Source organism: Protopterus annectens, chromosome 9.part0 (assembly GCF_019279795.1).
Source record: "Protopterus annectens isolate FY-2018-M chromosome 9.part0, PAN1.0, whole genome shotgun sequence".
NCBI lineage: Eukaryota > Metazoa > Chordata > Ceratodontiformes > Protopteridae > Protopterus > Protopterus annectens.
Window position 1 is genome coordinate 1,278,201,830 of NC_056743.1, and position 25,606 is coordinate 1,278,227,435.

The following is a 25,606-nucleotide window of genomic DNA, read 5'->3' on the forward strand; positions in this document are numbered from 1 at the left end:
GCTGTGCTCAAAACCTAAAGCACATTCAACTAGGAGCTTAGCTACTTCTACAGCCTTTCAAGCTAGACTTCCTTTAGACACTATTTGTGCAGCGCCACTTGGGCCACTCCTCACACTTTTGTTTCCCATTACAAATTGGACTTGGCCTCCAGGGACAGAGCCAGTTTTGGCTCTACAGTCCTCAAGAGTTTGTTCCATTGAGCCACCCAGGATAGAGGTGCTAGGACGCGGTCCCATCAAGCAAGAATGAAGGCGAGATTGACAACTTAACATTAAGAAGTTATGTACCTACCATAACGCTCCATGTTAGTTGTCTTCTCGCCTTCTTTCTTGCGACCCTCCCTCCTTCCCCCTGGCCTGGACAGACCTTGTTATAAGAAACTGTTATGCTGAAGACCATTCAGACCTGGTCCTTCTTCCATCTGTAAGTTTTCTTTCTTCCTTTGGGAAGTATTTTATGCTTGGTGCTATTGCCCTTTGTCATCAAACGAGATCTGGGTACTTACTGCCTTGCATCATGGGATATGGGGCTGCCTCGAGCTGGTAAAAGTGACTCTCGAGCTTAGCAAGTGCCGAGTCGGAGCCGAGGGATCGGCTCCGAACCCATCAAGCAAGAAAGAAGGCGAGAGAAGACAACTAACATGGAACGTTATGGTAGGTACATAACTTCTTATTCTCTTATCCCAGTCATCTGGGGAGAGTTGGGGTGGATGATAAAGAAAAAAAATTGTGCACTGTTTGAGAATTTCTTGCTTGTGCTACATTGGCATAGGAAAGTTGCCAAGAATATAGCTTGATGCTGACTGTAGTACTATACACTTCATTTTGTTTTGTTTTAAATATTGGTACCTAGGATGCTGACGGCGATGAAGATGAGCAGGACATGTTTGATTTTGGTGCTGATCAGACAACCAATCTTGGGGAAACTAGGATAACTGAAATGAATGGGCTGAACATTACAACGTATGGAGAAGAAAATCTTATTGCAGAGCCGCAAAAGGTCAGCATTTCATTAAGGATGAAAGTTTTCTGCATGACTATTTAGGACTATGGTACCTATTGTTTTTTAAGCCTTCTGTTTTGTCAGCTCTTTTTATTAGTCTTGTATGAACATATAACTGTAAATTATCCCTTCCATGGATATGGGGACTCTTCTCCATTTTCATTTACCATAATTGCATTGACCTTTCCAGATACATACCCCATGCTACTCTTCAAACCTTTTGGTAATGAAGATTTAATTTTCAAGCTGTCTTCAGGAATTCTCACCTGTAATGGTTCATATTTTTGTATGCATTTCACTAGTACATTTTAAAATTCTTTTTAATGTTCTTAACCAGTGCGTATTTTGAGTTGTAAAATAAAGCAGACCAGTAGAGTTGTTTTTCAGGTAAAAGCAGCACTGATGGGTTGTTTGGATGTATTAGTAGTTGATTGGTTTAGCTATTGGAAAAATATGCTGCCTGATTCTTGCAAGCTGCAGCATGTATTGTGCTTGCTTCTCCCAAGACTCAGTGGACTGCTGTGATCTGTCTTCTGCTTGTGGAAGGAAATTAGTTACTCCTGACATATGATGAGTTCTGAGGTAGCGGAGGCCATATTACTAAATGCTGTCACGTTTAAAGACAGAAATTGCATACCTGATGTTCCTTGAGTAAAACTATAGAGTGCTGCTAAGTATTTTTTGGGAGGGCACTACTCTGTTTTTTCCTCCACTTATGGTGATGGGTATTTTAGTGCAGTGCCTGTTGGTTATGGGGGTTACAGTACAGAACACAATGCTGTCTTACTGGTAGAGATGCAATATAATGTGTCGTGCTCCTCCACGAGTAGGGCAGAAGCTACAGTATACTTCTGATTATTTTACTATGCATAGTCCATCCCTTTACTGCATAGTTTGGGAAAGCTGTAGTGAATTTTTCTACATTTACATAAAACAGGACTGCAAAAATGTAGGCCAACCATTTAAGCCTTTCCTAGTCATGTATTTGCAGCTGTGAAAAAACTATGGTAATGTGCCTGTTATCCTTTAAAAAATTAGGCATATGTGGAAGTGTCCCAATTACTCTTAGGTGCAGAAAGGATTTAGCTGAACAGAATGATAACGGAACAAGATTGTGTCCATAGCCTTGATGATACCTCATAGTCTTCACATCTGAACATATCAGATTGTGCTGCTTTTTCACTTCTATAATTTAGTGTGTTTTAGATCATCTCAAATTGCAGCTGCTTACCTTGTTGCATTTTTTTGTAGGTTAACAAGATTGTGTTGAATTATGCAAAGACAGCAAAAAAGATGGATATGAAGAGGTTAAAGCTAACAATGTGGGATTTGCTGCGAAATATGGATAACCAAGTAGAGAAACCAGGTCCCACTGAGGTAAACATCTGCTTAGGGGATTTCTTTTCTTTTGGAGCTTTTGTGAAACTATATGCAATGCCAGAGTAACTCCTTGTCTGTAGAAAAATTTGTTTCTTTTAAATGACATTGTTGTGTAGTATTTTTGTTCGGTGCAAAGGAAACCATTAATAATTTATTTTCATCATACCTTGGTATGAATGAACTCTCTTTGAAATTTTGAGGATCACAACTACCTTCCGTAGAATAGCAAGTCTTAGTACATTGCTCTCAGTATTCACTTTAAATATAAGTTTTGAGATCCACTGTATTTTGCATTCAGACTTTGTTGAAAAGTTGTGGGTTTCTGCCATGGTCATCACAATCTGAGAGGAATGTACTTGCATTTGTAGGCAATTCTATTAGATGTTTCTATTTTCATTGTAGTCTTTGTCATTGCGGAACAAAAACCCTTTAAAGGTCTCATCTTTGAGAGTTTTTTGAGCATAAATTTAGATCCTTTCTCTTGACTGGCTGTTCTGCCTCGCAGTTGAGGAAAATGGTAGATATTCACAACTAATAATCTTCTTTGAAGAGGAAATATGGAAATCTTTTATGCATTTAAACGGTCATAGGAGGTTACTAGTCTAGTGGCCCGAGAGCCTTTATAAGCTTAGTCATTTTAATTCCAAGAATCCCTAATTTTTTTTTTTTTTGGTTGGGGGGTAGTTTGCAGAACGAATTTAAGAACAGAGCGGGCCTGTGATCAACACTGGCTACCCCTATCCATGAGGGACATGGGTGCCACTCCAGAGGTGAATTTGCTGTCTCCCATCCAGTTATCTAGGTTGCATTTGAATAGGGTCGGTGAGGAGCTCTGTTTTACGTGAATAGGAAGTGTGTTCAGAGAAGTGGCAGTCTCTGGGAGATGTATCTGTCTTTCCAGCATGTTCTGTTAATGTCACATGCTAGCTTGAGATCCCTAGAGCGAGTGACTCTTGTGCCATTTAACTTGCGGATGTGCAGCATTTCCATTAGGGCAGTGTTGGAGATTGCCCTATAGGCGAAGCACAAGTTACCTCTCAGCAGCCTGTAAGATACAGGGTAAAGTGACAGGGCTTTCAGCCTGTCCATGTAGGTCATGTTTTGGAGTCCCTGTACTTTCTTAGTGAGAAACCTCTGAGGTCTCTCCAGCTGCTGCAGGTATCTGATAAGATGCATGCAAAAGGGTGATTTACAGTCTTAGTCATCTGAGGGTCATGCACTATGTAGAAGGCTTTCCTTACTACTGTAGAAATTTGGTGGTCAAAGTTCAGATTGCTATCAACCTGTTTTCCCAAGTCTCAAACCATTGTGTTGGAACTCAGAAAGGTGCTGTCAATATTGTAATTTGTAGGGAATTCCGTTTTCCCAAAGGGAATATTAATGCATTTTTTTACATTTAGTTGTAGACCATGGCTTTGACACCAATCATTTATTTGTGTTAGCTCTTCTTGTAGTATGTTGACATCATTGGGGGGGGGGGGTTCAATGATTGCTCCCAGTTTGCAATCTTCAGTGAATTTGGTGAGCCAAAAGCTGTCTACTTTGGCCTGGACTTCTGAGACGTAGATGCTAAACAGTAAGGGGCCTAGCACAAACCCCTGTGATATTCCACTGGTGACGTGTCTACTTGTGGAGGTGGAGTCATTAATTTTGACAGAGTATGTCCTGTCTGTGAGCCAGTTCACTACCAGTCTAGTAACATAAGGGTTAATCTCTATGTGGGAGAGTTTTTCAGTGATGACAGAGTGAGAACTGTGTTGAAAGCCATGGCCAGGTCAAGATAGGCTGTGTGCACTCTTAACTTCGTCCATGGCTTTGATGACATTCCCAAAGTAGTCTATCCGGTTTAATAAGCATGACTTGCCCTTAATGAATCCAAGCTGGATTAGGTCCAGTGTTTGGAGGTCTCCTATGTCCTTGTTGATTAAGGTTCATGATGATTCTTTCCATGGGTTTGCAGCTGAGGCTGGTTAGACTTGAGTCTCTAGTTCCCAGGGTCAGTTGATGGCTCCCCCCTTTGTACAGGAGGATTACTGTTCTCCATTCTGCAGGAACATAGCCAGTTCTGAAGCTATGATTAAAGAGAATGCCAAGTGGGCCCACTAGGTCTTGTTTTAGATTGTTTAGTAAACAACCTGGAATATTTTGTCCCATTGAGGCCTTGTTTTTGACCTTGTTGAGCACAGTGATGACCTGTTATCTTAAGAGGCACAGGGCTGGTGTCACCTATGCTTTGGAATATGGTAGTTGGAGTGAATTTTGCATTGAATTTGTCAGCTAGCAGGTTGGCGATGTCTTCCAGTGTATTATGAATGATCCTACAACCAGTTTGGCACATAGCTGCGCATTCCCTTTTAGACTTCAAAGGTAGTTAAAGAATGCCTTATGATTATCCTTGGCTAGGGATGCAATTTTAGTTTTGTAATTTGCTTTAGAAGACTTTACAAGATGAATCAATTGCTACATTGCATCAAGATCCCCATATCAATCAAGCCAGCAGGAGAAATGATGGGAAACTGTTTGTTTCTGTGTGTGGTATTTGGGAAGGAAGTGGGCTAGCTGAACTTGGTCACAAACAGCAAAAATGAGTCTGTAATTCGATTAAATACAGTTAAAGTGCAGTGCTGGCTTAAAATTTACTTGTTTTCCTCTTTGTGTGCACGTGCCTTGGATTTCAGTGCAGATGCACTCCAGACCTGTGGCTAAAGTTGCCAAAGGTTGAGCAGCTCCGGTAAACTGTGCGGGTTTGCGCTCAAACCACAAGGCTTATATATAGGCAGTTGGCAAATTTAAATAGTTTTAACACCACTACCAATGGGAAAGCCCCAGACTGAGCCTTTTTTCAGCAATCCCCAACTCAGATTGGTCCTGAGCTTCACACTTCTGCCACAAGGGTGCAGGTAGGCATGCGTAATGTAAGATGGCTGGTTTAAGAGCACAGTGATATCAAACAATGCCCTTCTATTCATCTGTTGCAGTATTCTTACATGAGGGAGTTGCCTGCCAAGGTACGTTGGCCAGTATATCCAAGTGTTTTACTGCCTTATGTTGTGCCACTATCAGACGTTGGCCATAAAAGAGAATACATGTGCACCATCCTCAACTTCTTTGCTTTCAGTTGGATTGCCAGTTCCAGACATCGTTCTGCTGCCAGAATTGATGATTCTATAAAGAAGTGCCCCACTGAATAAACCTTTTTTGTCTTTTACTGCCACATTTATTTTGACTGAGGTTAATGTCATCCAGGAAAGAGAACTGTGACTGTGAAAGACAGATTTCACATAAGGATGGTCATTCCCAGTGCCTCTTCTGTTTTGGGCCCTAACGTGACCTTAAAAAAGAATAGTTGCGTAAGAACTTGCCATAACCTTAGATGTCCTTCTCTTCCATGTTGCAGTATTCATAACAATGGGGAGGTGGCTGCCTGCAGCACTGGACGTCCGGCCAGTATACCAAAGTCTTAAGAGAAGGGGTAAGTGTGATGCTGCATGTCAGAGCCATAAACCAACATTGGCTATAAAAGTGACATCTGCACGTATCAGAACTGACTGCCACATACAGTAGTACCGCTGGGATGCAAGAAGAAAAGGAAGCTTTTCAGACCCACATATACCACCAGTCAAGGAGGTATGTATGTTAGAGGTATGTTGCAGCTGTTCTAGTGCCCTGCTTGGATGCAAGGAAGCAAGGGAAATCCCACACAAGAAAGGATAAACAAATGAAAGAGGGGATAGGAGGGGGGACTGAATACTTCAACATGGAAGAGAAGGACCTCAAAGGTTATGGTAAGTTCTTGCACAACTATTCTGTGTCCTTCTATTCTCATGTTGCAATATTCATAACAGTAGGGAGGGTACCAAAGCTTTAGGTAGGAGCCTGGGAGGCAGGGTCGATGAGACCCTGTAAAATTGACCTTGCAAACCCAGCTCTGGCTCTAGAAATCCAATCTAGTTTGTAATGCTTGGTAAAAGTATGTACAGAAGACCAAGTGGCTGCATCCAGAATGGAAGTGTAGTCAACCCCTCTAGAAAAGGCTGTTGAAGTAGCTGCCCTCGTAGAGGGAGCTCTCACATTGGAATTCATTTCTTTTCCGTGAAAGGAATGGCAAAAAGAGATTGCCTTAGAAATCCATGAGGCAATTGTCAGATTTAATACTGCTTCCCCAAGGTCCCATTGTGAAAGGAGACAAAAAGCTGGTCAGACTTTCTAATGGATGTAGTCTTGTCCAGGTAATACCTTAGTTTGTGAACATCTGAGGAATGCAAAGTTCTTTCTGAGGAGTTTTGAGGTTGAGGGAAGAAAATGGGTAGATTAATAGTCTGATTCAAGGAGTGCTCATTTAACCACCTTAGGCATGAAAGAAGGATTGGTGCTGAGGGGGAGACCCTGTTTCCATGGAAGATGAGGAGTAGCCTTAAGTGCTTGGATGTCTGATACCCACCTGCAGGATGTAAGAGCCACCAGCAATACTGTTTTCCAAGTACATAGTTTGTGATGCTGAGTTAGCTGGTTCAGATGGAGATAGTGTGAGTTTTTCAAGCACAAAATTAAGATCCCATGATGGAGGGTTAGGTCTTCAAGGGGGTCTGATATGAAGAACCCTTTTTTAATAACAGTTTAACCTCTAACCTGGATGCCAAAGGAGGTACCAAAGGAAGGCAGGCAGAGGTGGCTGATAAATGCACTTTTACAAAAGGGTCCGAATTTAGAAGCTCACACATGTAAGAAAGCACCATGGGTACTGGAAAAGAAAAGGGTCCTGTTTGTTCTTAAGACACCACCTGGGGAATCTTTTCCATTTAGAAACATAATTTCACCTGGTACTAGGTTTCCTGGCCTCCTGCAGGACATTGTGTGTGTTCTCTAAATGCAGGTGTCTGAAGGGGATCAAAATTCTATCACCCATAGGGTCAGTTTCAGGTTGAGCACCTGAGAGTGGATGAGAAACTCCCTGTCTTGTTTGAGTAGGTGGAATCGGTGCAGTAACCTGTGGTGATTGCCCTTGGCTAATAGGTGTAGTAAGGGAAACCAATGCTGTCTTGGCCAAAAGGGGTCACCAGCAGGATTTTTGGTTTGTCCCTTTGGATCTTAAGAAGGACATTTTGAATCTGTGTGTGTGGGGGGGGCAAGCATAGAGACATCCCCGCCCAAGAAAAAGAGAAGGCGTCTACCTTCCAAGCCTGTGGATGTGGGTTTCTGGAACAAAACAGAGGCATGTGTCTGTTCTGGCAGGAGGCAAACAGATCTGCCTGAGGAATACACACCACCTGTGAATAAGATCCAAGAACACCTCCCAGTGAAGCATCCATTCGTGAGAGGGTACTAAGGTTCTGCTGAGGGTGTCTGCCATCACTTTCTCTGCAGAAGGAATGTACACAGCTTGCAAGTGAATGTGTAGTTTTGTCGCTAGGGACCAAATCTTAATTGCCAGGGTGCAAAATGGATAGGACCTTATTCCTCCCTGCTTGTTGATATACCACAGAACAGGCATGTTCTCTGCGACTGCTTTCAGTGTGCCTGGTAGGAGAATTTGTTGGAATGTTTGTAGTGCCAAGAGAAGAGCCTTCAGTTCTTTGATATTGATGTGATACCTTTGTCTCTGGGAGGACTATTCGCCCTGAACTTTGTTCTGGTTGTTGCTGATTTCCAGAACTGCTCCCCAACCCAGATCTGATGCATCTATGTAGAGCTGTTGTGAGGGTGGCAAGATCAGCAAGGGTATTACTTGATTTAGGTTGGTGGATGAAATCCACCTTTCCAGCCCTTTTTTCAAGCATGTGAAAAGAGGGAGGGAAGCATTCAGAGGATGAGGAGGTATTGGTTCCTCAGATTTTTCAAAATCCTTTGGAATTTTCTCAGATGCAGCCTTGCAAAAGGAAGCATGGGAATCGAGGATGCCACGTCGCCTAGGACCCTCAGAAATTCCCTGGCTGAGATGATTTGGAGGGAAAGAAGAGTTTGTAAGTAATGTGTGAGGACTTCCACCTTCTGGCAGGGGATGAAGGCTGCCATCTTGTCTGTTCTTTTTCTGCACTCTAAGAAGACAAGATCTTGAGTAGGTGTCATTTGGGACTTTTGTTGGTTCACTGTGAACCCTAGGTCTGCCAGGGTTTTGCACACCATGTGTAGGTGATGGTAAAGGGAGTGGCAGCCCTGGTGTAGGATTAATAGGTCATCCATGTAGCGCTATGTTTGTATGCCACTGCATTCTGCAGTGGGCGATAACTGGAGCTAGACACTTTAATACTCTTGGAGTTGTAGAGAGCCAAAATGGCAATGCAGAAAATTGAAAATGTAAGGAACCCACTGAGACGCTTAAGAATTTCCTGTAGCTAGGGTGAATGGGGATATGAAGATAGGCATCTGTCAGATCCAGGGATACCATGAAGGCTTGGTTGGGGATAAGAGGAAAGAGATGATGCAAGGTGAGCATCTTGGAGGTAGGCACCATGAGAAACAGATTGAGGATAGACAAGTCCAGAATTGGTCTCCAAGGACCATCCTTTCTTGGGACCAAAAATATCCTGGAATAAAATCCTTTGTCTGATCTGGAGGGACTTTTTCTATTGTGCCCTGAGCTAGGAGCTGATCCAAAATTGGCGGAAAGTGGTGAAGCTGGCTTGAAGGGAGTTGGGATGTCCCCTGGAAGGGAGGAACTGTCCAAGTCATAAAATAACTTTTTTGGTGTATGGAAAGGACCCAAGCCTCCGAGGTGATTTTCCGCCAGGAGAGTAGGGAAAGGGTGAGGCGAAGGGATGGGGTGGAAGTGCGTAAAGGGTTTGAGTCGCTGTGGAGGAGCTCTGTCAGGGTCGGGCTGCCTCCGAAAGGAAGTAAGGGTTGAAGTGGATTAGGGTCTGAGTGGTTTGCTTCCTAGGGGGTCTCCGTCCTTTAGATTGTGGAGCAGTCGAGTGAGAAGACTGCCTCCTTACAAAACTGGTCCTTTGTAGGTAGTTCCTCTGGTATCCAGGAATGGGCCTGACGAGCAAATGTTTTAAATTTTACAACTCCTTGCCCTTTTCTTGGAGAGATTTAAGGAGCTCTGCTGAAACAGTGCCAAAAAGGGCTTTATTATCAAGTGGTGCATCCAGTAATCTGGCTTGTACATCCATGGGTAGGGTCTGGAGTCTCACCCAGGAGTACCTTCTCAGGACAAAACCTGATGCTGCAGATTTGGATGATACTTCTACCGCGTCATAACTGCACTTGATGGAATGCCTGGTCACTTGAGAGGCGGTAGAGCGCAGGGCAGAATCTGTGACTTAGGAAAATCTGGCACATCTGGCATTAGTGCAGAGGCCTTGGACATGGTATCTAGAACAAACTTAGCCATGTGGGTTTGATAATTAATAGCTCTAATGGCTAGTGTGGAGGAAGTATAAATTTTCTTTCCCTGTCTATCCATGAATTTGCTATCTTTATCTGTAGGGAGTAGAGAAGTGGAAGGGACATGTCTGGAGGATTTGTCTGCTGACTCTGCAGTGACTGCTAGGTCTTCAGGGGGATTATTGAACTGTGCATCCTGGGGGACCTTGTAAAACCTATCAGGACGTTTAGAAGCTGGGGGATGAGAATATGTGACCTGAGATGCAGCCTGAAAGGCATCATGAAAGGCTGAAAGCAGAGAAGGAACTGTAGATGAAGAAGGCTGGTCCATCTGCAGGAGTTCAAAATAGCTCTTTTTAGTCTCCAAAACATCAGAGACCTGCCATTCAAAATGCTGTCTCATAAGTGTAATGGTGTCCCCAAAGGAGAATTCTTCCCCAGGAGAATCAGGACTAATTGTGTCCTCCTCCTCCTCCTCAGGAGTAGCAAAGTCCTTGAGAGACTCAATTTGGGAACAGTAATTCAGGGATTCATCAGAAGAGATTTCTTCCTCTGACTTCTCCAAGGTCTGTGCAGGTGGTAGGGCTGTTTGTGGCACCTTAGACTGAAAGGCCTGGGAGGCTCTGAACAAGTTCTGGGAAAAGGCTTCCCATCCAGATGTTGGTTCTGTAGCTCTGTGTTTTTCTTTTTGCTTCCTCTTAAAAGGAATAGTAAGAGTAGTCTGTTTTGGAGCAGATGCCAGGGTGGATGGCAAGGCAGTAGTAGGCCCCTCCGACGCCATGAGCCATGGTTCCCCCTCGCCATCAGGACCTGATGGCTGATCAACCTTGGTGGATGTACTGTGGGTTTCAGCTGAACCAGATTGCACCACGTTTCCTGCTCCAGCGTTGAGACCGACATCCACTGGGACCCCGGGCTGACATTTGCCTCTAGTCTCACCGGACTCCTGAGGAGTAGCATGGGCATTGGGCCTAACATTTTTGGCCTTCTTCCGAGGCTGCTCCTTGGAGGTACCTACCTTACCCTACATACCTAATGCCAAACATCTGAGTCTTTAGTTTTCTAAGTATAACTTTAAAGCAGCCAAGCAGCTACGCAAAGTTTTAGGTACAAAGGACTGGCAGATGTCGCAAGACTTGGTCGTGGCCGTCCCCTAAACAAAACAAAAAACTATTGTGTGCCCTTATATGGAATTTGTCTTCCACAAGCACACTTTCCCTTCCTAGCTGACATGTAAATCTGGAAAGTAAGAGGGAATATAATTAAAAAAACCAAAAAGGTACTTGTCTGTAGCGGATAGCCGAAGTCAAACCAGCAAACGGATTCCTGGAGCTGGCAATCAGAGGTCCATAGATCACTGTGGCAGAAAAGTTCTGAGTTGGGTACGTGCAGACATCAGTTTTATAGCTGAAGTCTGTTTGTGGCTCTGACATGCAACGTCACATGTACCCCTTATTCTAAGACATCGGTATACTGGCTGGATGTCCGGCACTGCAGGCAGCCACCTCCCTGCTGTTATGAATACTGCAACATGAGAATAGAAGGACATCTATTCAAACTGTTAGTCTTTTGTGCCTAAAACTCTCTGAATCTGTTATCGTCTCTCGCTATTTAGTTAGAGAATTAATGCCTTAAGCTTTTAGCTAAGAGCATGATAGAAAGTTCCTTGGACCTGACGTAAGAGCCTGTTAAGCATAAGGTCAAAAAAACAAGGCCTGACGCTCCACCTCTTGATATGGACGTCTCTCCCGAAACACAAGAACTTGGAGACATGCTGTCTCAGGGAACCGGATCCACGGGCCGAGCTCGCCTTGCAGGCCATTTTGATACTGGACATATGCACGTCTAAAGTGGCAACACAGACATTGACTTCTGATGTCCAGGGGAACCCAAGTTTATGTCCAAAGGCCCCAGGGAAATAACCCAGATTGTGGTTCGCAAGGACGTTGATTCGGACTTGGTTGAATGTAGGCCTATGTCTGGCCCTCCTCCTTTGCATCACATGGATACCCCTGCAAAGAAGAAGCAAAAAACTAAGCACGTCTCTCCACCTCCAGATCAACATAAGGAATGGCAGACTTTCACACAAGGCCTTTTCAAGGTCTTCATGGCGTTAAGACGTCCCTCAGGTTAGCCATCTTCCCCTCCTACTTGGCCTACCTCCCTCAGAAGAGACCTAGGTCTTCAGCTACCTCAGAGGAAAACTTTTCATCTGAAGAGGAGAAGGATTCTGTGGATTGTTCATCCCAAATCCCCTTACACTACACTTCCCAAGAGGAAGATTCTAATGGGACAGAATCTCCTATGGAGAAAATTTAATTTGGGGCGACAATTTCTAGGATGCAAGATAATTTTAAGTGGGACAGTACAGAGATGTCTGAGGTCCAAAAACATTATGACGACCTCCAAGTACCGTCCCCTAGTCCCTCTGTCATTCTTCCTGTCATTCTAGGCTTCTTAGATGCCTTCGCTTCCACTTCCACTCACCCTGACTTGCCAGCCTCTGGCTCCAAAAAGCCAGATAGGTACTACAAAGTACGTAAGGACTGCAGATTCTTTTTCAAGGTCCCTGTGCTTGACCAGTCAGTGATATTGGTAGTCTGCCTCTGATAAGGCCTCCAGATCTCTACCTTCTACTTCCCTCCTCCCCTCTGAAGAGGATAGTAGACAGAGAGGCTGGACAAGAAAATTTATACCTCAGCCACCCTAGCTTTCAGAACAATAAACTACCAGACCCATATGACCAAGTATAATTTGGTCTCCTGTCTCAAATTACAAAGCTAGTATCAGATATGCCAGACTCTGAGAACAAGACCTTGGTATCCTCTTTTCTTGCTACTTCCTCTCAGGTAGCCAGGCTTTCAATTAAATGTAGCTATGATCCTGTAGAGGCCACCTCACGAGGTGTAGCATCATCTTCTGCCCTAAGATTTGCCTGGCTAAGGCTGCTCAGACAAGCTCCTCGTGGTCCTGCAGAGTGGTCCTAGCTACAGAGAACTCAGAAAAGCGACTACTTTCTGGATTTAAGTATCTTTGCTGTTTTTTACTTGGAATAGCTTCTGTAGCTTACCCTGAACACGCTTAAACTGTTTTTTTAGCTGTTTGCTGCATTATTTTAAAATCTGCACTTAAAGTTACTTTTTAGTCGAATTTGATCGAAAGTTTGTTTGTTTGTTTAATTTAACTGTTGAGGCTGCCCACTGAAGTGTGCTAGCCTGTGTAACTGATTTATCACTGTTTCTATCAAAAAAAAAAACAAAAAAATAATCCTTGTTTTCCTGCCTCTCCTAGACTAGTTTAGACCAGTTTACAGGCATTGCTGTATTCTGGGCTGTGGTGTAGTTCCTGTGTTGTCCATTACCTTACTTGGATAGAAGGAAGTTTCTTTGCTCACCAGTGGGAGTGGGGAGCCTTGAGCAGCCTACCTGTCCCTGTAGGAAGTGAGCTCAGCACAAGAGCTGTAGTAATTGGTCGTTTTGGACAATTTCTAGCTCTTTTGTATTTCCCTGTTTAAAATCCACCTCTGGGCATTTTTTTCTGGCTATCCTGCTCAGACAAGCTCCTCGTGGTCCTGCAGAGTGGTCCTAACTACAGAGAACTCAGAAAAGCGACTACTTTCTGGATTTAAGTATCTTTGCTGTTTTTTTACTTGGCATAGCTTCTGTAGCTTACCCTGAACAAGCTTAAACTGTTTTTTAGCTGTTTGCTGCATTATTTTAAAATCTGCACTTAGTTACTTTTTAGTCGAATTTGATCGAAAGTTTGTTTGTTTAATTTAACTGTTGAGGCTGCCCACTAAAGTGTGCTAGCCTGTGTAACTGATTTATCACCGTTACTGCATTTAAAAATAATAATCCTTGTTTTCCCGCCTCTCCTCGACTAGTTTAGACCAGTTTACAGGCATTGCTGTATTCTGGGCTGTGGTGTAGTTCCTGTGTTGTCCATTACCTTACTTGGATAGAAGGAAGTTTCTTTGCTCACCAGTGGGAGTGGGGAGCCTTGAGCAGCCTACCTGTCCCTGTAGGAAGTGACCTCAGCACAAGAGCTGTAGTAATTGGTTGTTTTGGACCATTTCTAGCTCTTTTGTAGTTCCCTGTTTAAAATCCGCGTTTGTGCACATAGAGCAGCGCCGGTTAAACAAGGTTAAACTTCTTCTGGCTCCGCCAAGTCTGCTCTTCAAATTTTCCCTTAAGGAAGCTCTACTCTTAGTATAATCTGACTACTCACTATATTATAAGCCTAGCACTTGTTCTCAAAACTTCTCTACTAAGTAAACACTCTCGTACTAAGCAAAGCACTACATCCACCTACCACCCCTGTGAATATCCACTTCCCTTAAAGGCACAGCACTCCCTTATACTGTTCTAGCATGTCGAGTGGTAGATTACTGGCGTCCTCTCCAGTTCAGCTGGTTAATCTGGGTATCTTGAGACAATGCTACAATTGTCTCATGTACACAGACAACCCTCTCCTCCTCCCAACAAATGCAAATACATGTGAGAGATGCAACTATATAGCCAAGCTGGAAGCTGAACTCTCTCAACTCAGGGCTGGCATGACCAGACAGGAGGAGATGGTAACCACACACACAACAAACCCAGTCCCACATAGACCTACCACAACTGCAAACCAAACACATAAAAACACAAAGACATACTCGGAGGCTCTAATAAAAAACTTACCAAAACAGAGGCTCCCAAAGCAGACATCCAAAAATCCACCACCTCAAAACAAAACACATGCAACACATAATTCAATAAATCAGTATGTCAACCAATCACAGCCCTTAAGGCCAAACACCATGCCTGATACACTAGTAATAGGTGACTCTATAGTCAGACACACTGATGTCCCGCTTACCAGGCTGAACAAGGAGAGGGTGACTGTGAGCTGCCTGTCGGGAGCTAGGATCCGCCACATAACACACGCACTCAGGTCACTCCAAAGCAAATACAAATATGACTCCGTCATTGTCCATGCTGGCGTGAATGACCAGAGACGTACCTCCCTGGACTACATGAAGAGACATAGAGGAGCTCTCCGATTATGTAGCCCAGGCTGGTATGACCCTGACCCTGAGCAGTATCTTGCCCTCACCAAGAATGATGCCACAATACAAAGACAAGATGATCAGCTTTAATAATTGGCTCAAGTACTGGTGTCATTCTAAGGGGATCCAATGTCTGTCTGCCTGGGATGACATGTTGGACAAGCCACGCTGCTTCGCAAGGGATGGCTTACACCTGTCACCACTGGGCTTCCGGATATTGGCTAAGGCTCTTGCCACCCCCATAGTGCCTTTTTTAGGCAGGGCTCAAAAGACAAACCCACCTCCTTAGAAAACAGAAATAGAAAAAAAACTAAGGGTAATGCTGCTCAACGCCAGAAGTCTAAATCTCAAGATGCAGGCACTCGATACACTCCTCAGCATGGAGAACATCGACGTCTGTGCAGTAACTGAAACCTGGTTCAAGGCTCCTGAGAGCACCCCAGCGCTACCAGGCTATACCTCGTATCATGCTTTTCGGCCCCAAAACCCGGGCCGAACCACAAAGGGAGGGGGGAGTGTCCATATTCATCAAGGACACCCACACCTCCAGGTTAGTAGCAACACATGAAGTATCAAAGACCATACAGGTGCAACTAACCATAGGCAAAACTGCTGTACAACTGGTAGCATGTTACAGACCACCCTCCCAATCTCAGGAACCCCACTCAGCCTTCCTGAAGACATTGGAGGATATGAATGTATCACAAAATACCATCATACTGGGAGACTTCAACTACCCAAACATAGATTGGGTACATTATTCTAGCCCTAATACCCTAGCCCAAAGGTTCCTGGAATTCATAAATTCAAATGCACTGGAACAACTAGTCACCTCTCCCACTAGGGGAGATAATATACTAGACCTGATCATCACAAACATGGGGACAAAATGCTCCACACCAGAGGTATACCCCTCACTAGTGAGATCTGACCACAAACTAATCACCCTGGATATACATATCCCACCTCCACCCCCAGCACAAAAGACCACAGTGAAAAACTTCTCAAAAGCAGACTTCACTCTTCTTAAGACTGAGATGGTATCCTTTAAGCCCACTGGGCCAGTGGAGACCACATCCCACAATGCCGAATCCTTCACAAATGCTTTCTATGGACATCTCCAAGAATGCATGGATCATGCAATCCCAAATAAATCCAAGTCCCTCTCCACCAAAGGCAAGCGTCCTGTCTAGTGGACCTCAGCCATTAACAAATTGAATAACAAAAGAAGGAAGCTACTGCACATAAGAGCAAAATCCCATAAAGGGAAGACATCTCTGATCAACATTAGCAGAAAACTACGTTCTCTCATAAAAACATCCAAGGCCAACTTTGAGAGAAAAATCGCTAAGGACACTAAAGATAACCACAAAGCCTTCTTCAGCTATGTTAGAAACCTGGGCGGAAACCCTCAGATATGCTCAGAGTTAGTTCACAACAACAAAAAATACACTGAACCCGCAGATATTGCCAACATTCTGGCTGACAGGTTCAGTGCAAATTTCTCCCCTCCCTCACCCCCAAAAGAAGAAATACTTATCCCAGCTGAATGTAATCTCCCTGTCATCTCAGATGTCCAAGTGAGAACTGCCCTCAACAAAGCTAAAAACACGGCATCAATGGGACCTGACGGTATCCCGGGTTGCGTGCTACGTGAACTCCAAGAGGAGCTAAACCCGCACATAAAAATGCTATTTAACCTTAGCCTTACTACAGGATATGTACCTGAACACTGGCGTACAGCAACAGTGGTCCCACTCCACAAAGGGGGTACCTCTGCAGACCCTGGGAACTACCGCCCCATAAGCTTAACCAGCCTGGTCTGCAAAGCTATGGAAAGAATCATTATGGAACTCCTAAACAGAGACATAGGGGACCTACAGACACTTGACCCCACCCAGTTCGGCTTTGTAAAGGGCAGATCCTGCCTTTTGAACCTGGTTGACTTTTTCGAAACGGTCACTAGAGCCATTGGTGAGGGCAAAGCAGTCCATACAGCCTACCTGGACTTGGCTAAGGCCTTCGACACAATACCCCAATCAGGCATCATAGATAAGCTCAACAGCTTAAACGTAAACCCTTATGTCACTAGATGGGTTGCAAACTGGCTAAAGTACAGAACCCATAAAGTTAAAATCGCTGGAGCAATGTCAGACTCAAAGCCAGTCACAAGTGGTGTCCCACAGGGATCTGTCCTGGGACCTCTCTTGTTCGGCATTTATTTCTCAGATGTTAAAGCAAACATGGGAGGGTTGTGGCTGACAAAGTTCGCAGATGACTGCAAACTAGGTGCCATAGTCGATACACCAGTGGACACATATATCCTACAAAAAGGCCTCACAGAAACGGACAACTGGTGCCGGAGTCACGGCCTTAAACTAAATGCCAAAAAATGTATAGTCATCCCGTTTGGGAAAAACAAAGTACCCACAAATTATCACATAGACAGCAACCCACTGAGTACGGAAAAATAATCAGAGACCTAGGGACCCAAGTCGACAGCGACCTCTCATTTGACACCCACGTTGCCAAAGTGGTTAGAAAAACATTCTACCTTGCACACCTCATCATGAAGGGATTCGCATCCAGATCCAAGGATGTCATTGTACCCCTATACTCCTCCCTCATCAGACCCATGATTGAGTACAATGCCCCATTTGGTATGTACCTCACCCGGCATTTGCAACAGCTGGAGAGACCACAAAAGTACCTCACCAAGAGGATCAAGGGTCTCCAACATATGTCTTATTCTGCCAGACTAAAGAAATTTCAGCTCTATTCAGTAGCATGCCGCCTGCTCAGAGGTGATCTCTGCCTGACGTACAAGGCCATGTCCAATCAGGATCTGATGGACATATTCCACTTCAAAAAATCCAAATCCATCAGGACCACGAGAGCTAAAGACTTAAACCTCGGCACAAGTATGAATAGGACATGCTGGAGGGATAGATTCATAACCCAGAGGCTTCCCATGCTTTGGAACAAGATCCCAGTTCGTATTAGGCAGAGCCCCTCACTGACTCTCTTCAAGAGAAATCTTGATGAGTGGATGGGAGATCGTAAGTTTACCCCAGGGGTCACATCTGTATCACTGCTAGACAGGGGCACAGTAAACTAATTCTATTATATAAGGGGACCTTCATTGTGTCACTACTAGACAGAGGCACAGTATTCTAAATTTATTCTGTACATTTTTGTACCATTTCATGGGGTGGCAAAAGCCACATCACTATGGCTAGGCTTACAAATTCCCCAGGGCAGATAGCCTAGTACTAAACTATGAAACTATATGTAAAAAAAATGACTTCAGCTTCAAAGGCAAAGACTAAAGCACGTTTAAAGACAAAGAAACAAGTACAGCAGCCCCATGGACAGGCCTCCATGCCTAAAAAACAGATGCTCAAAATGGCCGAAGACCTAATTACTTTGATCAGGGGTTCCCATCCCCCTCCTGATAAGAGGCCTTGGCAAGAGACAGAATATTAATCTTCAGATAAGGTTTCCATTTCATCTGATTCCTCTTCTGATCAGGAATACTCGCTTCCTCCCTATGAGGATTTTGATGCTGAAGAATCTATCCCTTCAGCCTCTCCTCCTGAGGATTATTCTTTTGGGGAAACTCTGCATACCATGAGGGAGCATTTTCACTGGGGGAGCCAAGATTATTCAGAATCTAAGAAAAGGCTCAGAGACTTCCTTTTACTGCCTCAGCACAGGCCCCTTGCTATTCCTCCTGTGTTAGACATTGTAGATGATGTTTTTTGAGAGTCCAGTCTGACTCCTGACTCCTTACCTCCAGCTCCTGTTAAACCAGACAGATACTACAGGGTTCCTGATTCACATAAATTTATTTTTAAAAACCCTGCTGCTGACCCAGAAACTATCTCTCAGGGTCCCAAAGGGGTCAAGGCTTCCACTGCAAAAAAACCCTAACCCCTCTGACAGGGATTCTAGGGCACTGGACAGATGGGGAAAAAAGATTTACACTTCTGCTACCTTGGCTATAAGGGCTTTAGATTGTCAATTTCATATGCTTAAATATCAGCAATATATTGTGTCACTGCTTAACTCATTCACTCCGGAGCAGCTCAGGAAAAGCTGCCTGCTTAATTCCACCATAGGAACAACAGTGCAGCCTGAGCTCATTTTCAGAAAATCCATTTCTAATACCATACAGAAAACAAATGTTCATAGGTTCATACTAGGCTATCTGCCCTAGGGCATTTATAAGCCTAGCCAGAGTGTGTATGGCTTTCGCCACCCATATTAAATTAATTTTGCTATGCCCTTTTTCAAGGTTAGTATACTGTGCCTCTGTCTAACAGTGACACAGAAGTGATACCCGGGGTAAACCTACGATCTCCCATCCACTTATCAAGATTCCTCTTGAAGAGAGTCAATGAGGGACTCTGCCTAACCTGGACTGGGATTTTATTCCAGAGGAAGGGAGCCTCTGGGTTATGAATCTGTCCCTCCAGCATGTCCTATTTATTTCAGTGCTGAGGTTCAAGTCCCTCGAGCGCGTAGCTCTATGGGATTTGGATTTTCTGAGGTGCAGCATGTCCATTAATTCCGGGTTGGACATGGCTTTATACGTCAGGCACAGATCGCCTGTGAGCAGGCGGTATGCCACTGAGTAGAGCTGGAGTTTCTTTAACCGGGCAGCATACGGCATCTGTTTGAGCCCCTTCTTGGTGAGGTACTTTTGGGGTCTTTCCAGTTGCTGCAGGTGTCTGGTAAGGTACATCCCAAAAGGGGCATTGTACTCAATTATGGGCCTGATGAGGGATGGGTAAAGAGGCACGATGACCTCCCCTGATGAAGATGTGAATCCCTTCATGATTAGGTGGGCTATATATTTTTCTAACCACTTTGGCCATGTGGTTGTCAAATGAGAGACTGCTGTCAACCTGGGTCCCCAGGTCCCTAATTACTTCTTCTGTACTTAATGGATTACCACATATGTGGTAATTTGTGGGCACTTTGTTTTTGCCAAAGGGGATGACTATACACTTTTTGGCGTTTAGCATGAGGCCATGGCTCTGGCACCAGTTGTCTGTTTCTATGAGGCCCTTTTGGAGGATGCTTGTGTCGGCTGGAGAGTCTATTATGGCGCCCAGTTTGCAGTCATCTGCGAAATTGGTCAGCCACAGTCCTTCAATGTTGGCCTGTACCTCCGAGAAATATATACCGAACAAGAGAGGTCCCAGGACTGAGCCTTGTGGGACGCCACTTGTAACTGGTTTGGAGTCTGACATGGCTCCAGCTATTCTAACCATGTGGGTTCTGTCCTTGAGCCAGTTTGCAACCCATCTAGTGACATAGGGGGTTATATTTAAGCTGGTGAGCTTATCTATAATGCCCAAGTGGGGTATTGTATCAAAGGCTTTTGCGAGGTCCAGGTAGGCTGTGTGGACCACCTTCCCCTTGTCTCAATGGCCTTGGTGACTGTTTCAAAGAAATCGACCAGGTTCTAGAGGCAGGATCTGCCCTTAACAAAGCCGAACTGGGTAGGATCCAGTGTCTGCAGGTCCTCAGTATCTTTATAAGGTCCATGATGATCCTTTCCATAGCTTTGCAGACCAAGTTAGTGAGACTTATGGCACGATAGTTTCCAGGATCCGTTGAGGCACCACCTTTGTGGAGAGGGACCACTGTTGCTGTACGCCACTCTTTGGGTACATATCCTGTAGTAAGGCTGAGATTGAACAGTAGTTTTAGGTTTGGGTTTAGCTCTTCTTGGAGTTCATGTAGGACGCATTCCGGGACACCGTCTGGTCCTATTGATGCTGTGTTTCTTGCTTTGGAGAGGGCAGCTCTTACCTGAGCATCTGAAATGTCAGGGGGCAGCACTCTACTGGGATAGATATTAGCCCTTTTAGTGGAGGGGGGGGGAGTTTGCGCTGAACCTGTCAGCTAGGATGTTGGCAATGTCTGTGGGTTTGGTGTATTTTTGTCATTTTGGACTAATTCTGAGCATATCTGGGAATTCCCACCCAGGTTCCTAACATAACTAAAGAAAGCCTTGTGATTATCCTTAGTGTCCTGTGCAATTTTTCTCTCGAAGCTGGCCTTAGACGATTTTATGAGTGCCCGTAGTTTTTTGCTAATACTGATCAGAGATGCCTTCCCTTTTTGGGATTTTGCTCCATCATGTAGTAGCTTCCTCCTTCTCTTGTATAGTTTGTTTATGGCTGGGGTCCACCAGACAGGACATCTGCCTTTGGAGGATTGGGTCTTGGTTTTATTTGGGATTGCATGATCCATGCATTCCTAAAGGTGTTCATAGAATGCGTTTATAAAGGATTTTGTGGTCTGGGCCGTATTATCCACAGGCCCAGGGGCTTTGAAGGATTCCACCTTGGTTTTGAGGAGTGTGAAATTTGCTTTAGAGAAGTTTTTCACTGTGGTTTTCTGGGCATGGGGTGGGGTTGGGATGTGAATATCCAGTGAGATTAGTTTATGGTCTGATCTTACCAGTGAGGGATACACTTCTGGTCTGGAGCATAGAGTCCCCATGTTGGTGATGATCAGGTCCAGTATGTTTTCCCCTCTTGTGGGAGTGGTAACACGTTGTTCCATAGCATTTGAGTTTATAAATTCTAGGAACCTTTGGGCTAGGGTGTTGGAGCTAGAGTAATGCTCCCAGTCTATGGTTGGGTAGTTGAAGTCACCCAATATAATGCTGTTTGGAGAGACCTTCATATTTTCCAGTGTTCTCAGGAAGGCCGAGTGGGGTTCCTGGGTTTGGGAGGGTGGTCTGTAGCAGGCTATAAACTGGAAGGCAGTTTTACCCACTGTTAGTTGCTCATGGATAATCTCTGATGCTTCTTGCTGTGCCACCAACCTGGAGGTGTGGGTATCTTTGACGAATATTGATACTCCCCCTCCTTTTGTGGTTCGGTCCAAGTTTTGGGGCTGAAAAGCATGGTATGAGGTATAACCTGGTAGTGCTGGTGTGCTCTCGAGAGCCTTGAACCAGGTTTCTGTTACTGCACAGATATCGATGTTCTCCATGCTAAGGAGAGTTTTGAGTACGTGCGTCTTGAGGTTTAGACTTCTGGCATTGAGTAGCATTACTCTTAGTTTCTTATCCCTTGTGATACCTATGGAGGTGGGTTTGTCTTTTGAGCCTTGCCTAAAAAAGGCACTATGGGGGTAGCAAGAGCCTTTGCCAATATCCGAAAGCCCAGGGGTGACAGGTGCAAGCCGTCCCTAACGAAGCATCGTGGCTTGTTGAGCATGTCATCCCAGGCTGACAGGCATTGGATCCCCTTTGAATGACACCAATACTTAAGCCAATTGTTGAAATTGATAATCTTGTCTTCATACTGTGGTATCATTCTTGGTGAGGGTAAGATGCTACTCAAAGTCAGGGTCATACCGGCCTGGGCTACATGCTCAGAGAGCTCCTCTATGTCTCTCTTCATGTAGTCCAGGGAGGTACATCTCGGGTCATTCACACCAGCATGGACAATGACGGAGTCATATTTGTACTTGCCTTGGAGTGACCTGAGTGCTTGTTTTGTGGCGGATCCTAGCGCCCGACAGGCAGCTCACCGTGACCTTCTCCTAGTTCAGCCTGGTGAGTGCGACGTCAGTGTGCCTGATGATAGTCACCTATTACAAGTGTATCAGGTGTGTTGTTTAGCCTTAAGGGCTGTGACTGTTTGGCACACTGGCTTTGTGAGCTATGTGTTGCACGTGTTTTGTTTTGGGGTAGCGGTTGCTTGGGTGTCTGCTTTGAAGGTCTCTGCTGCTTAGGCAGATTTTTATTTAGAGCCTCCAAGTATGTTTTTGTGCGTTTGTGTTTGGTTTGCTGTCGTGGTAGGTCTATGTGAGACTGGAATTGTAGTGAGTGTGGTTTCCTTCTCCTCCTGACTGGTTACGCCAGTACTGAGTTGAGAGAGCTTAGCATCCAGTTTGGCTATATGGTTGCATCTCTCACGTGTGTTGGAATTTGTTGGGAGGAGGAGAGGGTTGTCTGTGTACATGAGGCAGTTGTAACATTGCCTCAAGATTCCCAGATTCACCAGCTGGACTGGAGAGGAGATTGACAACTGACCTTTGGACATGCTAGAATAGTATTGGGAATTTCTTTATAATTGAAAAAAATGGCCAATGGGGAGCAAGGTACTCCAGGGGGAGTTTGTGAGGGTGTAGTGTTTTTAATTTTTTAGTGCTGACTTATATAATTGCTTTAGTGAGCAAGTGCCAGGTAACTTAAATGCAAAAATGACAAACAGTAACTTTCTTTCAAGGTAACTCTTTAACTGTAAGAGCTAGACTAAAAATGTAAACGCGAAAGTTGTTCAGCCGACACTGACCTTTCCAACAGCGTAAATGTTGATAGTGCATATCAAAGTCATTATTAAATATTTGGCAAGGAAGGCTGATATTCTGCATATTTTTTACCTTTTTGGAAAAGCAAAGCACAATATCTTGGTCAATGTACTATGCAGACCCATACAATTTGAATTTAATTTGTTAATATGAATGTCAGCTTTAGAATGATACCTTAACCATTACTGTGGGATGCTCCTTTCTTGAGATATTCACAGAAATATGATTAATATATTATTTCTCATAATTGATAAATAAACAAAAGCATAATATCTCATCTGTAACAGACAGAGCCTACATATCAGTGTAGAAGTTGTGCATCTGAATTTTAGCTTCAAAATGATGCATCATTTGTGTGATCACCATGTTCCCTTGCAAAGATATGGGCATAATAATAAGTATTGTAAATGTATAATTTTCATAATCGTACAAGAACAAACTGTGATATCTGTGCATGTGTACAGTGTACAGACAGTTCTTTTACCATGTTGTAAGGAGTAACACGGTCTTCGAAGTGAGGTATTACTTGACTTGGTGCACTGACATGCTCCCTTGCAAAGTTTTTTTACCAAAATATGAAAAAATTATTTCCATAACCTAATTCCAAACAAACTTTGATATCTGCACATGTGTCCAACATACAGGCACAATTATTTTACCATGTTGGAACCAGCAGTACTGTCTTCAAAATGAGGTATTACTTGGCACATTCAGATGCTCCCTTACAAAGTTATCTACCAAAATATGACAAAAATTAATAATTTCCATAATCTAACTCCGAAACTTAATTTGATATCTGCACATGAGTGTAACATACAGGCACCATTCTTTTGCCATGTTAGAACTATCGATACTATTTTCAAAATGAGGTATTAGCACATTCAGATGCTCCCTTGCAAAGTTATTTACCAAAATATGAAAATAAAAGTCATAATTTCCATAACCTAAGTCCAAAACAAACTTTGATATCTGCACATATGTCCCACATACAGGCACAATTCTTGTACCATGTTGGAACCAGCAATACCGTCTCCAAAATGAGGTATTACTTGGTACATTCAGATGCTCCCTTGTAAAGTTATTTACCAAAATATGAAAAAAAATCATATTTTCCATAACCGAAGTCCGAAACAAACTTTGATATCTGCATATGAGTACAACATACAGGCACCATTCTTTTCCCATGTTAGAACTATCAATACTGTTTTCAAAATGAGGTATTACTTAGCACATTCTGATGCTCCCTTGCAAAAATTATTTACCAAATATGAAAAAAAAATCATAACTTCCATAACCCAAGTCCGAAACAAACTTTGATATCTGCACATGTGTGCAACATACAGGCAATTTGTTTACCATGTTGGAACTATCAATACTGTCTTCAAAATGAGGTATTACTTGGCACACTGACATGCTCCCTCACAAAGTTATTTACCAAAATATGAAAACATCAAATTTCCATAACACAAGTCCTAACCAAACTGATATATGTGCATGTGTACAGCATTCAGAAGCAGTTGTTTTACCATGCAGACACATGATTGTGAATATACACATTCTTGGTGTAGCCAACATACTTCTGAATGGGTACATGTAAAGAGAAAAAGCAAGGTAAGGACCACCACTCCACTAATGAACCCAGGACAGGCATGGGACAGTGGTAGGCAGGGCCATCTTAGCCTGATAGCTGTGCTGGCTACCCACTCAGACAGCCGCACTGCAGTCTCACAACCTCCTCCTGTGTCAGCAGTCTGCCTTACCTATGCCTTTTCTCTTTACATGTGTCCATTCAGCAATGGACCTAAGGGATCAATTTCTGTATTAGTAAGCCCTTCCTGTCATCTAACTCTACACATGCCTGATAAAAGCAGACAAAAAAAATGAAGTATTGCAGGATGGTCAGTGACATATTACATTGTACGTGGTAGCACTCTCCTAAAACAGTTCTTTCTCAGCATCCTCACCAACTCCTTACCACAGTTATTTGCCAAACTCAGAGAAATATATTTTACACAACACATTTCATAATAGTGTTTTACTTACTATACTGGTCCTACTTGGTCATGGTTGTTTTCCATGCTTCTCACAAGCTGCATGTTGGCAATCCTGCATAACTCTCCTCACGCCATTGTGGAGGTCGGTCAAGAATAACACAATGCCCTTCTCAGTTAGGTGAATGCCATCCCCTCTGAACAGATGAACATCTTCCACGGTGATGCTGTTATGGCAGATTGTAGATCCACCGACCCTGTGCATCAAGCCATGTATGAATCCATTCTGTAAACATCTGGCCTTGTGCGCTGCCCATTGACTGCCATATCTGGCGAGGAATTGTCAGACCACACAAAATGACAACATGGTCACCACGTCTGCAGGTGTTCACAAATTGCTCTGATTTGAAACCGTAGCCTTCCGAGTGGTTGACTGATCACATCATTCCCTCCAATGTGCAGCACAAGGATGTTAGGCTCAGAGTAGATGGAACACTTTTCTTCCAACAACTGCAG

At 43.9% G+C, this 25,606-nt stretch overlaps 1 protein-coding gene across 1 annotated transcript in view; it reads left to right on the forward strand.

Moving 5' to 3' along the window:
• NCAPH (non-SMC condensin I complex subunit H) overlaps window positions 1–25,606 on the forward strand; it is a gene marked incomplete in the record, with an annotated part of 906,630 nt that overhangs the window by 466,562 nt on the left and 414,462 nt on the right. The window contains 2 exon segments of the mRNA XM_044084212.1: window positions 854–1,000; window positions 2,255–2,380. Coding sequence (XP_043940147.1) covers window positions 854–1,000; window positions 2,255–2,380 — 273 coding nt within the window.